The sequence below is a fragment of the Photinus pyralis genome, unplaced genomic scaffold (assembly GCF_008802855.1).
Source record: "Photinus pyralis isolate 1611_PpyrPB1 unplaced genomic scaffold, Ppyr1.3 Ppyr1.4_LG7, whole genome shotgun sequence".
Taxonomy (NCBI): domain Eukaryota; kingdom Metazoa; phylum Arthropoda; class Insecta; order Coleoptera; family Lampyridae; genus Photinus; species Photinus pyralis.
The window spans coordinates 3289674-3304007 of NW_022170738.1; the positions used below are offsets into that span (position 1 = coordinate 3289674).

The 14334-nt window shown below is 35.9% G+C and overlaps 2 protein-coding genes across 4 annotated transcripts; one reads left to right on the forward strand and one right to left on the reverse strand.

Annotated features, from left to right (window-relative positions):
* Window positions 1-1746: 1746 nt before the first annotated feature.
* LOC116177080 (KICSTOR complex protein kaptin-like) lies at window positions 1747-7796 on the reverse strand. 3 transcript variants are annotated; one of them, XM_031495943.1, is made up of 8 exons: window positions 7562-7796; window positions 7425-7507; window positions 3074-3262; window positions 2857-3023; window positions 2293-2547; window positions 2108-2243; window positions 1905-2060; window positions 1747-1858 (listed from the first exon to the last, which is right to left on the reverse strand). In XM_031495943.1, exons 1-8 carry the CDS (start codon window positions 7764-7766, stop codon window positions 1772-1774), a joined length of 1278 nt encoding a protein of 425 aa, XP_031351803.1. In that variant the 5' UTR covers window positions 7767-7796; the 3' UTR covers window positions 1747-1771. The 3 variants fall into 3 exon arrangements, with proteins under 3 accessions (XP_031351803.1, XP_031351806.1, XP_031351804.1); XM_031495946.1 differs by having other exon boundaries at window positions 7558-7699; XM_031495944.1 differs by having other exon boundaries at window positions 7425-7523; window positions 7562-7690.
* Window positions 7797-7856: 60 nt separating this feature from the next.
* On the forward strand, window positions 7857-9889 carry LOC116177079 (DNA polymerase iota-like). The gene is made up of 2 exons (XM_031495942.1): window positions 7857-7993; window positions 8044-9889. Exon 2 carries the CDS (start codon window positions 8044-8046, stop codon window positions 9727-9729), a length of 1686 nt encoding a protein of 561 aa, XP_031351802.1. The 5' UTR covers window positions 7857-7993; the 3' UTR covers window positions 9730-9889.
* Window positions 9890-14334: the final 4445 nt, after the last annotated feature.

The following is a 14334-nucleotide window of genomic DNA, read 5'->3' on the forward strand; positions in this document are numbered from 1 at the left end:
TGTTCGTTCGGCTCGACTTCTACATGCACGACAATGCCGAACGCTATACTTCCAAAACAGCCCTTTAAACCGCATGGTTGACCTGATCAACAGCTTACATCTGAAAATCGATTTCTTCGGACTGCCACTAGCCGCCTTCAAACGTACTGGGAATTCACTGTTGATCCAATAAACAAGTTTTTCGCTATCTCTCCTACACGTCGATCTTGTCCTTCGTTTTATTGATTTATGTTGTGTATTTTATTGTGTATCACTATAATTTTAATTTGTATGCAAAATGCCTTGTAGCGTTAATAAATTATTATTATAAAAGGTTAACGGTATCAAACCCATGAATCTGCATTAAGGTTAAATCCAACTTCAAAATCAAAGATTGACTTCAAACACAAAAAATATAAAATGCTGGATACATAACACAAATATAAAGAAATGCAAAGGTTAGTACAGCTGCATTAAACAACACAAAAAAAAACAAGCAGTTACAGAGCGATGCTGTGTGGCTTTAAAAATCCTACCAAAGGTGTGGTCTGTATAGATTGGTAGGCCGGATCTTCTTTGTTAAATGTGTTGTAACGCCGTTCGGTAGGAGTGAGGGTGCATGATGTGAAGGTGATCGGGCTTTTTTCTTGTTTTGCATTTATGTGTGATTCAATCCACAGCCAAACTAAGGGACTATTCTTTGGGTCGTAGAAAGCGAGTATGTCTGTCATGAAACGTTGGAATATCGAGATTCCAAAGGAAGTCGATGTACGCGAGTAGAACACCAACACCCCACCCCACCACTTTTTGTGACGTAACGACATTGGGATTTCCCCAGTTACGTCACAAGGCCATGGTTCTGAGGTTTCCCAAGGTTGTGGCCTTGAACTTTCGCTCGGTGTCATGGCTTTAGATGCTGGACCAAAATTCTGACCTTGGGATTTCCATGGTCATGTTACAACGTCGTGGCCGTCCAAGACAAGAACCTTGATCCAGAATTCAAATACATGACCTTCAGCCAACGTTGAAGGCCACGACCGTGAAAAACCCCAAGATAATATCCTTGTGACGTAATTGGGAAAACTCTGGGGGAATAACAAAGTCATGCCCTGGGTCGTGACGTCACCCCACCGAGTAAGGTGTCCCTGTTCTACTTACGCGGTACAAACCAAGGATAGTGTTGTTAGTGATAAGGTCCGCCGCTCCGTTATCGACTGGGCACCTGCGTAAAGGTTCGATCAAGGTCAATCTTGGAAAATACGGTTGAACCCGACATTTTGGCTTCTGCAGTGCGAAGTGGATAACGGTCTGGATGTATTGGGCGATCAAAAATCAGTGACTGTCAAGTCGCCTTTACAATTTTGGAAAGTTAAGTACGATTTCCCATGTGAACACGGACCTCGTTTTTTAAGAGGTTCGTGCATGTACAAAAATTCCAAAGTTGATTCGACGTCACTCATTTTTTATCACTATGTATACAGGGTGGTGACTTGCGTAACGCATCATAGGGATTTCAATGTCAAATTCATAACATGCGATTATTGGCTCCCCAAATTATTTTAGAGCAAAAATGTATTAAAGTTTTTTGTAGTTGTAGTTGTTGGTAGAGCAGCCTTAATTACATATATATGTATATATATGCTTAATTAAAATTAAACCCCGCCCACTCAAAAACAAAAGAAATAAATATGGGGTTCACATTAAGTAAACATTATACAAAAAATTTAATAAAACACCTTAGTTTGGTACAATTAATAAAAGACTACATATATAAAACAATTTATTTAACCATTTAATTTAATGTTAACCGCTTTATATCAGGTATGGATATCGTTTTAAGTTTGTTCAACAAAACTTCATTAACATTTGAAATATCATGCTAAAATAAAAATTATAAGTCATTAATACGTACAGCAGAGACCTACTTGTAAAATAATAATCCCCTTCATAGTCAAAACAATTAATTCCTTAACACCATCCCCAGTAATGTCGTGATATTTTACGCCAAATATTGGAGAAGCAAAAGTACGAATGTTGGACACAAACCATTCTTCACCGTCCCATTCATATGCAATTAGCTCCTAAAAACTCATTTCATTTATCTAAAATTACTCTGCTTGTGGTTTACGTGATTGCTGGTTCCGATAAAAATTTGATTACTTCCGTCAAAATTTACGTTGGCGATTTCGGTACTGGTTAAAACGCTAGTCAGATCGAGCCTCGGTAATGCATCATACCTGCGTAAACCATGCCGCAGGATATCTCTAAAAACACCTTTATAGATCACATTATTTTATAAAAAATTCGGCATACCGAAAACAGACGGGTGGTAGAAGGGTGTTTGTAACTATTAAGTTAATAACGGGATCCGTATTTTCTTTTGGTTCCATTGCATAAACGTCTTTAATAAAAGTTGGTTGTTTAAAGTTTCGCTCGTTGGGGTAAATGTAGACGCTTGAAATAGTGTTGTTGAAGTCTGTGGAGAAGTTGTACAGTATTGTAGAGATTTTGACGTTCACACAACAAAGTCGCATGTAACCACATTCACATCCAAAGGCTGTCAGTCTCCTACAAATTGTAAATTATAACATTCATCTAAGAATATAGTACTGTTTTCTAGGGCTCGCGAGCTGTAGTTTTTTGGTAAACATTTTATGAATTGAAATGTCTATAGTAAAACTAATTCGTTCCTAACGACTGGTTGAGAAATGTGGGTTGACTATTATAAATTGCAAAACACGACAAATTATCACGCATTCGTTCACTGTATATTGACGGTAGTGACTGCTAATAAAAGTGGAACTAGGGTTTGAAAATCTATGTTAAACAATCACTGGAGTTATATAACATTGAACAAAAATAGTTAAATAAATTTACTTTGAATATTCGCTATAGTAATATATGTCCATCCACATTACAACAGTGGGAGGTTTCAAAAACTCTGGAAAATATTCGCCAATCTCCATCTCCTTGTAAGTGTGATTTAATTTGTTCTCCTGATACATATGTATTTTACAATCACTTCCGGAAAGTAGGAACACGATCTATATAAATGCCGCTGAAATACAAACATATCTTAAGCCGTACTACTTACTTCTTTGTTGAGCAAATTGTCACCTAGCCATACAGTTAAAAAGGTATGCGTTAGTTGATAGGGAATGTATTTTAATTCGATATTATTTAGGCAATTTTGAGAAATAACCTCCATGTTGAAATCTTTGGTTTCCTCCCATCCTGAGTAAATATTCAGAAATGTTTCCAATGCGTGTAAATCTGTGCTATTCTAAAAGAATGAATTATAATACATTTAAAAAAACACAAGTAAACTCAGCAAATCGTGAAAACAGACTTCGTGCATTGAAAATCTCTCAATGGTGTCTTTTAGAGCTCAAAGACTGGAAATAAGAAAATTTTTTATTTTTTTATTCGAATAACACTAAACAAGTACAAACTGTGCACACCTCCTCTGCAGTTAAAGTGTTTTCTACCTCCTACCACCCTTCTTTCTGACCCCTTATCAAAAGAGGGTGTTGGAGGGGGGGGGGGCAGTGGAACTGCTTTTATCCTTCATGGTATTCTAATGAAAGGTCTCAACGAAAGGAATTAAATGGTTAAAATTTAAAAATTAATATTTCTATAAATAAGAAAGTTGACAATGCGCAATTTCTGCGTTAATTGTCAAAATTTGTCTTGGCTCATGTGCCAGGGCTATAAACTACCGGCTACAAAAAAAACGACCTAAATATATTGAGAACTGTAGGAGTAGTTAAGGCATTGGATACTGGTGGACGACGGACAGAGAAAGGCGCACTCTACTACGTTGGAGAACCCGCTAAAAAAAATGGGCTCTTCTAGAACAGCGGAGAATTCTTCTTATGCAGTAACTTCCTTATTACTTTTTTTGTATCTCAGTTTTCACAATTTATAATAAACAAAAAGTGGTACATTTACAAATTATTTATTTAATACTACTATCTTCTACTAGATAGCATTATGCGGGTCACGTAATTGGGCGCATGCCTGTTGAGGGCCCAAAAACAAGAGACGGATAATAATAAATAAATAATAGATACTACCCGTTTCAGATGGAAATTTTTACAGTTGAGTTGCCATAATTTAATGTCTGCTCCCCACATTTTTTGTCTAGGCCTGTCACTGGACCCAGAAATATGGATAAGTAAAAACCATCAGTTTTCGTAACCGCGAAATGACCTGTTGCTTGCAATGAAAGCTGACAGATTGCAGGTTCACCTGCCCCACCCCACCCTTCGCCGGTAGATTCCTCCGTTCTCCATATCCGTTTTTGTTATTGCACCTACTTTTTTGTGTTTATTAATTCAGTTTGTATATTTTGTGTTGTAGTAATTATTACTATGTAAACCATTACCATTATGGTAAGCAAAAATTCATATACCTAGACCACTTGTTGACCATCGAGCAATCGAGTTTGGTTTTTTTCTCAACCAAATGGGTGAATAAATAACGATTTTCATATGTTTCAAGTAAAAATATTTTGGTACCCAAAAATACACATACATATATCATTTCTTGGCATCGAGCAATCGAGTTTGGTCGTTTTCCCAAAAAAATTGATGAAGAATTAATGATATATTGGCATCTTTTGAGTAAAAATATTTTAGGCACCAAAAATGCATATGAATCACTTCTTGTGCATCAAGGAATAGGAGTTAGATATTGTTCAAACAGAACGGATGTATAAATAACGATTTTGGGCAACAACGTGATGGATTCCAGAATGGCAAAGTTAATTTTTTATAGTTGTACTTGAGAACGCAGAAGATTTCATATAGCGAAGAGCCAAAATTGATACGTGATCTAGGGAGTGCGCTATAGCGCAGAACAACGGACAGACGGACGGAAAAGTGAGGACCTAACTTCGTGGGTTGCGCTTAAAAGAGGTGAAATTGATCGTCTCTGTTTTAACCAGTCTACACCACAGCATTCGTACTGTACCACTGTACGTTTACTTACGTGACCTGGGCCGTCAAATGTGAATATACCTCTGAAATAGCTATAGCGCGTTCGCACCTCCAGATGCAGTATGGGGTCTTATGGACTAATTGCCTCTCTTACTAGTTACGTCATTCTTCGATAATACTATCCTTGTTTCTAACCGCATTGATCTCAAATTGACATATGATTAAATTGAAGTATTAAAACAAAACATAATCTCTTTGTGCTGTCATTGTCACGTTTGGCAAGCATGTACTGTATGTCCATAAGCACTATACTGCATCTGGAGGTGCGAACGCGCTATAGTTACAATATTTTGCTGCGGCTTGAGCCGAGTGTGAGCGGGGCGTGACCTGAACTATAGTGTGAAGTGACCGTTATCGAGAAACACAATAAAAATAAATTCAGTAGGCCCTGGCTTTATTTGGATAATATCTTGTTTTTATTACTTATAGTCCAGTCAAATTAGCTTTAAAAGTAGTATAAACTGGATGTTGTAATTTCACTCAACGAAACCAAGCGCATCCTATGTAAAAAAATCCGCTGAATCGGAAAATCATAGTCCCCCTGGCCGGAAACGCCCAGAACGTATTATTATTAACAAAAAACGAAAATGTCGTATTTTTTCGTATTTGACTTTGAATATCTCGTTAACTATTGCTCTGAGGGAAAGAATGAATAGAAATGAACTCGTTTAGAATAAAATTTTCTATAAGATAAAGTTGGTCTTGGTCCAGAACGCTCATTTTCAACTGTTATTGTTTTTTATGGTAAAATGTAAAAAATTAAGCTCGAAAATTAACAGTTTGTTATTACCAAGTAAAATTCATCCGATCTTGTTGAGAATCCGTATTTAGTAACTTCTTTTGATAACAAAACAATGTGACAAACCCGATCACCGTAGGTTTCATAGTAATTGATTAATTAAATAAACAAGTAAAGAAAGGGGTGCTTTGTCTTTCAAACTGGGGGTTGTAGTCCCGATCTCAATTTTTTTTATACATAGTTTAACCCTGAAACAATCTTTTCCAATAATTGTCCCGATGATTCTTGCAAATCGACAGACTGTAGAATTTTTTTCTGGAATTCAAAGAATTTTCTTAGTTAACAAATGGAATAACTCCCGCAATAAAACAAAAAATTAACGCTATAATAGGCGAATGGAAAGCTCTCGGAAAGAGGTATGCATTAAAAAAAATGCGTCCAAATCCGATTAATAGTTCCGAGAAATCAGCTTTTGACTTTGAAGCCAGTTTTCGAAACAACCAAAAATGATTTTGCAAATCGGGTCGCACCGATCGATTCTTTAAAGCGTGAACTTTTATGCTTCTATTTCACCAAAATAAGTGATTTTTATTAATTCGAGTGCCAAGGGCCGATATTAGAGTTAATTTTCTTGTTATATCTTGGAAGCTATTCCATTTGTTAGTTAACTAAAAAAATTCCACAGTCCGTTGATTTGTAAAAATTATCGGGATAATAATTGGAAAAGATTGTTTTAGGGTAACATTATGTATAAAAAAATTGGGAACGCTCTTGTAGTCCCCCAGTTTGAAAGACACGGCATCCCTTTTTTTAGTTGTTTATTTAATTAATCAATTACTATGAAACCTACGATGATCGGGTTTGTCATATTGTTTTGTTATCAAAAGAAGTTACTAAATACGGATTTTCAAAAAGATTGGATGAATTTTACTTAGTAATAACTAATAACAAATTGTTAATTTTAAAGAGATTAATTTTTTACATTTTGCCATAAAAAACAATAACAGTTAAACATGAGCGTTCCGGACCAGCTGTATCTTATAGAAAATGTTATTCTAAACAAGTTCATTTCTATTCATTCTTTCCTTCGAGCAATAGTTAATGAGATATTCGAAGTCAAATGCGAAAAAACACGACACATTCTCATTTTTTCTTCGTTTTTTGTTAATAACAATATGTTCCGTCCGTTTCCGGCCAGGGGGACTATGATTTTCGGATTCAGCGGATTTTTTTACATAGGATACGCTTGGTTTCGTTGAGTGAAATGACAACATCCAGCCCAAACTGTAATTTGACTGGACTATTAGTTCTGACTGTTGGCATTCAAAATTGTATCCTGTTTCATATGTTTATAGTTTAAATTGTACTGTAAAAATTTAACACCCTGTAGATCAGTATCAAAGCGTTTGTCCAGCTATGTTTATATAAACTTTTAGTCATAAAATAAGCCAAAGAATTAGGCGGTTATACTTATACTGCAAAATTACAAACGATTTCCATATGAAAAGTGCTATATCAGTAGACAATTGTCGCTTGTTGCTATTTATCTGTGTGTAGATGATAAAATATTGGTACAAAGTTGGGCACTATCGGGAGCCAAGTAATTGAGGGTGAATGTTCCCACATGCTTATATAGATATAGCACCTGTCAAATGTGGTCCTGATAGCATTATATACACCCCACAGCTCGCAAGTATCGTACTTACTTTAATAATTGTAATTCCTATTACAAAGTCATTGGCGGTTTCGGATTTATTAAATGCATCCATAGAAATAATTTCGGCCCCTTCTACAAGAAACATTATCTAATCAAGTGCAATAAACTTACTACTAATATACCTACTTGGTAGATACGTAAATGAAACTTCTTTGGTACTCGGTATTAATATGCCGGTAGGACCTTGCAAATATTCAAAGTAGATGATTTCTCTTCGTAAAGACGCCACCAATAATTTGTTTGTATTATTTGCTAAACGAAGTATCGTAACTGTGTAGATATTCCCTTGGGAAGATAATGAGAAGTAATGGGCATTATGCATCTTCTCCATTTCAGTTTTAAAACTCGCGCTTTTTTCAATAAATTTAATTAGACTTTTGTGTTAATTATTGCGTATATGTCAATTGAATAATAAACAACAATTAGTATGACACATTAGAAATAAATTAACAAAATACGTGTACTGAATATTTTTTGAGGTTAGGTCATACAAAATAAGGAAGAAGGCATATGCTGTGTTGAGACACTTCTGTTGGTATTTAATTAGTGTAATAAAAGGTGGGTTTAAGAGTAAAAGTACTCTTACTTATTTCAGTATAACATTTCAGATGTATGATATTGAAGGTGAGGCAGATGATCATTCCCGAGCCATCATTCACATCGACATTGATTGTTTTTATGCTCAAGTTGAAATGATTAAAGATCCTCGACTATGTCAAGTACCACTGGGTGTTAAACAAAAAAATATTCTCGTCACGAGTAACTATATCGCACGAAAGCACGGCATAAAGAAATGCATGCTAATTTCGGATGCGTTGACGATATGCCCTAATCTGGAAATTGTAAACGGAGAAGACTTGTATGACTACCGAAAGACATCCTATCAAGTGACATCTTATTTGCAAAAGTATTCTGCCTTAGTCGAGAGGCTTGGTTTGGATGAAAACTATGTTGACATCACGCAATTGGTCAATGAACGTTTGAAACACCAAGGCGAAAACGTACATGCTAAAGGGAATCTGTTTAACAACGATAACGCAACTTGTTTGTGTGGTTGTACAGAACGAATTAAAATGGCATCCTTAATAGCGCAAGAAATACGTGACGGTATTCTACTTGAACTTAAATTAACAACGTGTGCCGGAATTTCGTACAATAAACTATTAGCCAAACTTGCATGCTCTTTACACAAACCAAATCAACAAACAACCGTATTACCAAACCACGCAGTTCCATTAATTCTAAGTTTAAATAACGTTAGTGAAATACCGGGTGTCGGAAGTGCTACAAATGAAGTTTTGGAAAAGATTAACATTAGAACCGTTGAGGACTTACAAAAGTGCTACTTTGAAACATTAGTCCAAGCTTTAAATGCGGACAAAGCCAAATGGTTAATAGATTTAAGTTACGGTAGAGATAATTCTGTAGTGAAAACTTCGGGAAGACCGCAGAGTATAGGTTTAGAAGACAGCTGTAAAGTGCTAAACGTTGAAACTGAAGTCAGAGACAAGTTTCATCAGTTACTGATGCGACTAATCATTCTAGTAAGTGAAGACGGTCGCGTTCCTACTACAATCAAAGTTACCATTAGAAAATTCGACGGTGCTTCCAGAGTTAGTCATAGAGAAACGAAACAGTGTAACATCAGTCCCGGTCTCTTCAGTACCGATAAAGTCACACATATGGTTTCACTGAACGAGCCCTCTGAGAAAAAGCTATTGTCAATCATTATGAGTTTATTTAAAAAACTAGTTAACACCTCCCATTCCTACCACATTACTCTCCTAGGTTTGTCGTTTACCAAATTTAAAGAGCGCATCGGAGGGAAAAACTCCATCGCTTCCTATTTTGTTAACGACCTAGCCGTGCAATCGGTTACAAGTATTGAAAGAAAAAATTCGATCTCGCAGCCTCGCACTTCGTTGCAGACAGCTACTTCCACTGGTGGAGTTGAAATCGAAATTGAACCTCAGCCCAAAAAATCTCGACTGGGATCATTAAGTACGAGGAACGCACGATTGAGCGAGTCAGATTACTCATCACCTTCCAAACTGAGAGTTGCGGAATTGCGACTGAACTCGAGAGATAGTGACAATTCAGACAGTGTTTCGTCAAATCAAGACATTGAATGTCCTCCAAATGCGGACCAAGATGTTTTCAAAGAGTTGCCTAGTGATGTTCAACGTGAATTGTGGGAAGACTGGAAGAGGAGTCGCAGCCATGACGAGTCTAGTGATAAACCTTTTAAGAAAGCTAGAACTAACACTTTACTTAATTATTTCCTTAAAAACTAAGTCATTACTTATATATTGTTTTTAAAATTTTATTTTTTATAAGCACTATTTTTAAATTATACAATGTATAAAACCACTGCATGAAATTGTTTTCCGAGGTTTATTGGAAATCTGTAGCCGTGCATTTTTACAACAATAAATTATTTTCATCCTAAAATGAGAAATTCTATTTATTTCATCCATCTCTGAATCCAAGGTTTATCCTTCACGGCTGCGTGGAATAGACATAAATTGCCTACCTTTGCCCAGGAATTCTGCACCTCCAAGCGCCACTTGACAACCACCAGGTTGTCAGTGTTATGTAACTATAGCACTGATTCTTGAACTCATAGAAATCGGCTAGCGAAAGTTTGACATCGCCTGTCTCTTTTCGTTCTCGAGTTACACGCGAAACGGACAGACAAACAAAACCATCACATAAAGGGAATTTTGTTTCTCTCGAAAAATTCCCCTAAAAATTGACGAATCACCTCCTCTTGAACTGACAAATATAAGATTTCGAGACACCGGAAGACTACCGGAAAAATGCGTATTTGAATTTAGACGCAACGGACTGTTACGTACGCTAAGTCAAATGAACTGACGTCGCCCAGTTAGATCCGTGCTCAGCCCACGCTCAGCCTTCTTAAGTGCAAACCATCTTCATCAGAATTTTTCATCTTCGGTAAGGGCGGACGAAATGCGAGCACTTATCTACAAACTTTGCACATGTGCCATTGTTCATCTAAATCAATTAAATGTTACTTTGATAAAGTCCCCTTATAAGACATCTACAAAATAATTCTCAAATAGATGCAATACTTAATTCAGTTAACCGCATGTTTCTTTACGTTTATATCTTTACAAAAATTAAAACCACTGAATTATTTAACAAAATGTAGGTATAGTAAATGTAAAACTACCAGTAGAATTAAATAAAATTCATCAATTATGTGCCTATTTGTAACAAAATTACACCAGAATTCCTGATCAAATTGGTTCCCCGGGACACAGATGGCAACCTTGCGGAGCCTAGGAAGGCAGTCTTCCTCTTTGATTATATAATTAAAGGTCTACCTGCATAGAGTAACATTATTTACTCTATGGTGTGCAGCCTCCCACCTCCTTCAACCACCCACGCAATGGAATGGTTGTTCTCACTACCACTATATATTCTTATTAGGATCTCGCCAGAGTACCTCCACCATCGGAACGTGGGTGGTAGTGTAGCGCCTTTTAGTGCGCACAGATCCTGGTTAAGAACCTTGGCCAGGATGATTTTGTACCATATCCGCCTGGTTAACCATTAGCCTACCCAGAGCGTTATTGATATCTATAATCGCCACTCTGAGTTGCCTTTTGGCAGCTTGCTTGGAGCTACTACATGGTGCTCCAGCCTTACTGACACCCGCCTTTGGTTAAGGCTTTTCTACATCAGCGCGGTTGTGTCAGTGTTGAGTCATCCTACCTCTGCCTCTTTTTCTCACTACCTACCCATTTGCTCGCCAGACCGCAGTTATAGCTCTAGGAGCCTGCCTCTGGATCGAGGTTGAGTCAGGGAAGGGGGATGGGGTTGCACCCATTTGGGCCGTCCATTTATAAACTATCTATAAATTCAATGCTTATAATATTGCATATACGAGGGTTGTCCAGAAAATAGCAGACGTTTTGAAATAAAAAATTGTAAACTTGTAAAGAAACTCTCTTATTATATACATTTTGGAGCTACACTCTTGGGCTATTTATCAAAACAGGCGCAATTCAAATTGAGGCACTTATCATAGCGTGGCACAAGTGTTTTGACTCCAACTTTGTATAAATCCGCCGCCTGAGATTTTAACCTGCACTGGGTAACGGTAACATGAAGTTCAGCGTCCCTATCGAACCGCTGCGTTGCGAGCCAGGTCTTCATCGCTGGGCCAAGGTGGAAGTTTTGTTTTTCGACGACAATGCCCGCCCGTACTCAGTCAACCATACTGGACAGTTCTGTGGATGATTTTGGATCACCCTCCATACAACTCGGATCTAGCGCCAAGCGACTTCCACCTCTTCCCAGTGATGAAGACCTCGCTCGCAACACAGCACATGGGCAGTGATGCCGAATTTCAAACCGGCGTTAACAAGTGGTTAAAGTCGCAGGCGGCGGATGTATACAAAGCTGAAATCAAAACACGTGTACCACTTTATGATAAGTGCCTCAATATGAATGGCGACTATGTTGAAAAATAGCCTAAGAGTGTAGCTTCCAAATGTATATAATAAAAGTTGTTTCTCACACTTTCTTAATTTTTTATATCAAAACGTCTGTTACTTTCAGGATAGCCCTCGTATTAGGTATATACTCCTTGTACATTTTAGATTTAAATTGCAAATATTAACCAACCATATCACATCCACAATGTACATTTATAGAATATCCATACTGGACATAAAATACATATTGTCCATAATGAATCTACAGGGTGAGTCAACGATTGCGCGGAGTAACTTAATGCCTTGAAGATAAGATTTTTCGATAGAGTGCTTTTGTAGTATGGTATGGTTGAATGTTCTCCACATTTTAAAAATATTGGAATTATACAGGGTGCGGGTGGGGCGCCAAAATGGTACATTTTTTAAAATAGAATATATATATTTTTTTTTAATTCTACGTGCAATTGTACGTCTTTTTTATTATATGGTTAATATCCGAAACGCTAGTAGTTTTAAAGATAATTCAATTTGTAAGAAAAATTGGGCACTTGCAAGCGTCAGTATATTGTCAAAATTATTACTTAATTTTTGATTCCAGGTTTTATATCTTTTATCCTTACTTAACATAAAAGTCAAATAAATACATCTACTATGAAATATTTAAAAAATAGCTTACAGTGTGTTTTTTTGGTAGGTCCAAAGTTGCAAAACTTCATATTAAAAAATCTCACTTTTTTTTACATGGAACCCCCTGTATATTTTTCTGTCATCTTTTAGCTCTTCCAAAAACCTTCAAATTTTTGATAATAATGCCCTATACCTATCTCTGATATTTTTCAAAACATCTTGGTTTTTCTGGTTTTTATATTCTAATCTTAAATAAGTTATATGTAATTTACATAGTAACGAGGTGACCATCCAAAAAAAGGCAATTTTTATCTATCTCGTCCAAAACCAAAATCATATCGATTAATTTATTTTTCAAACAATTTATTCTAAGTCCAAAAACTGGAGAATAAGTAAAAACATTTGACTACACAGCAAATTTAATTTAACTCCTAATGTCATCCAGTCAGTGATATTAGTTTCATTTTTTTTCATATTCACCTCGTTATTATGTAAATTAGAACGTATTTCAGATTAAAATATAAAAACTAGGAAAACCAAGGTATTTGTTTATGTTTTTACTATCAAATTTATTCTCTAGTTTTTAGATTTAAATGAATTATTCGAAAAATGAATTAATAAATATGATTTTAGCTTTGGACGAGGCAAATAAAAATTTCCTTTTTTTTGCATGGCCACCCCGTTATTATGTAAATTACATATAACTTATTTAAGATTAGTATATTAAAACCATAAAAACCAAGATATTTTGAAAAATATCAGAGATAGGTGTAGGACATTATTATCAAAAGTTGAAGGTTTTTGGAGGAGCTAAAAGATGACAGAAAAATATACAGGGTGTTCCATTAAAAAAGTGTGAGATTTTTTAATGTTTCATAGTAGATGTATTTATTTGACTTTTGCTTAACCCAGGATAAAAGATATAAAACCTGAAATCAAGATTTAAGTAATAATTTTGACAATATACTGACGCTTACAAACGCCCAATTTTTCTTAAAAATCGAATTATCTTTAAAACTACTAGCTTTTCGGATATGAACCATATAATAAAAAAGACGTACAATTACACGTAGAATTCAAAAAAGCATTCAAATACAAGGGCTTCTATTTTAAAAAATGTACCATTTTGGCGCCCTACTTTGTGGGCGCACCCTGTATAATTCCAAATATTTTTAAAATATGGAGAATATTCAACCATATCATAATACAAAAGCACTCTATCGAAAAATCTTATCTTCAAGGCATTAAAGTTACTCCGCGCAATCGTTGACTCACCCTGTACAAGGTGGCCCAAATTGGACACTTTTTTACGGAAACGCCCTTTATTTTAAGCGATAGAAAAAATGGGCCTAGGTGTCTGGAAATCAATTTTAAAGAGGAAATTACTGGCGCACATACAATTCAGCTAATTGTTTGGCAGCTAGGGAGTTGCCTCATACCTTTCCTATTATTAAAGATAATTGATTTTGACAAAATCTTAATTCTTGAAACACTTTAAGTAGAATCCATCGCGATACACAGTTTTTGGAAACCTAGATGTCTGTAATAAACATATTTTAACGTATAAAATGCAATATTGCAAATAATATTTAATACAAATATAACAAAGTGCTACCTCAAAATGTAGGAAATTTTACGCTCTTTTCAAAAACAAAATCAATATAGGGTGGTTCGTATGAAAAAATGTACTTTAGGGTCGTATCAAGATATCCAAGCACCCTGTATAAAAACTATGTAATGTGATCAACATGTTATTTTCACATGATAAATCAGAAAACTCAGTGGTTGGGGAAGCGACTGTTGGAA

What these genes read in the sequence shown, in the direction of transcription:
- LOC116177080 (XM_031495943.1), bottom strand. Translation starts at nt 7,766, where the DNA reads ATGGAGAAGATGCATAATGCCCATTACTTCTCATTATCTTCCCAAGGG. An exon ending in TAGGAATTACAATTATTAAA is followed by an intron (nt 3,263 to 7,424) that starts GTAAGTACGATA and finishes TCATTCTTTTAG; the next exon opens with AATAGCACAGATTTACACGC. An exon ending in ACAATTTGCTCAACAAAGAA is followed by an intron (nt 3,024 to 3,073) that starts GTAAGTAGTACG and finishes GCATTTATATAG; the next exon opens with ATCGTGTTCCTACTTTCCGG.
- LOC116177079 (XM_031495942.1), top strand. Translation starts at nt 8,044, where the DNA reads ATGTATGATATTGAAGGTGAGGCAGATGATCATTCCCGAGCCATCATT.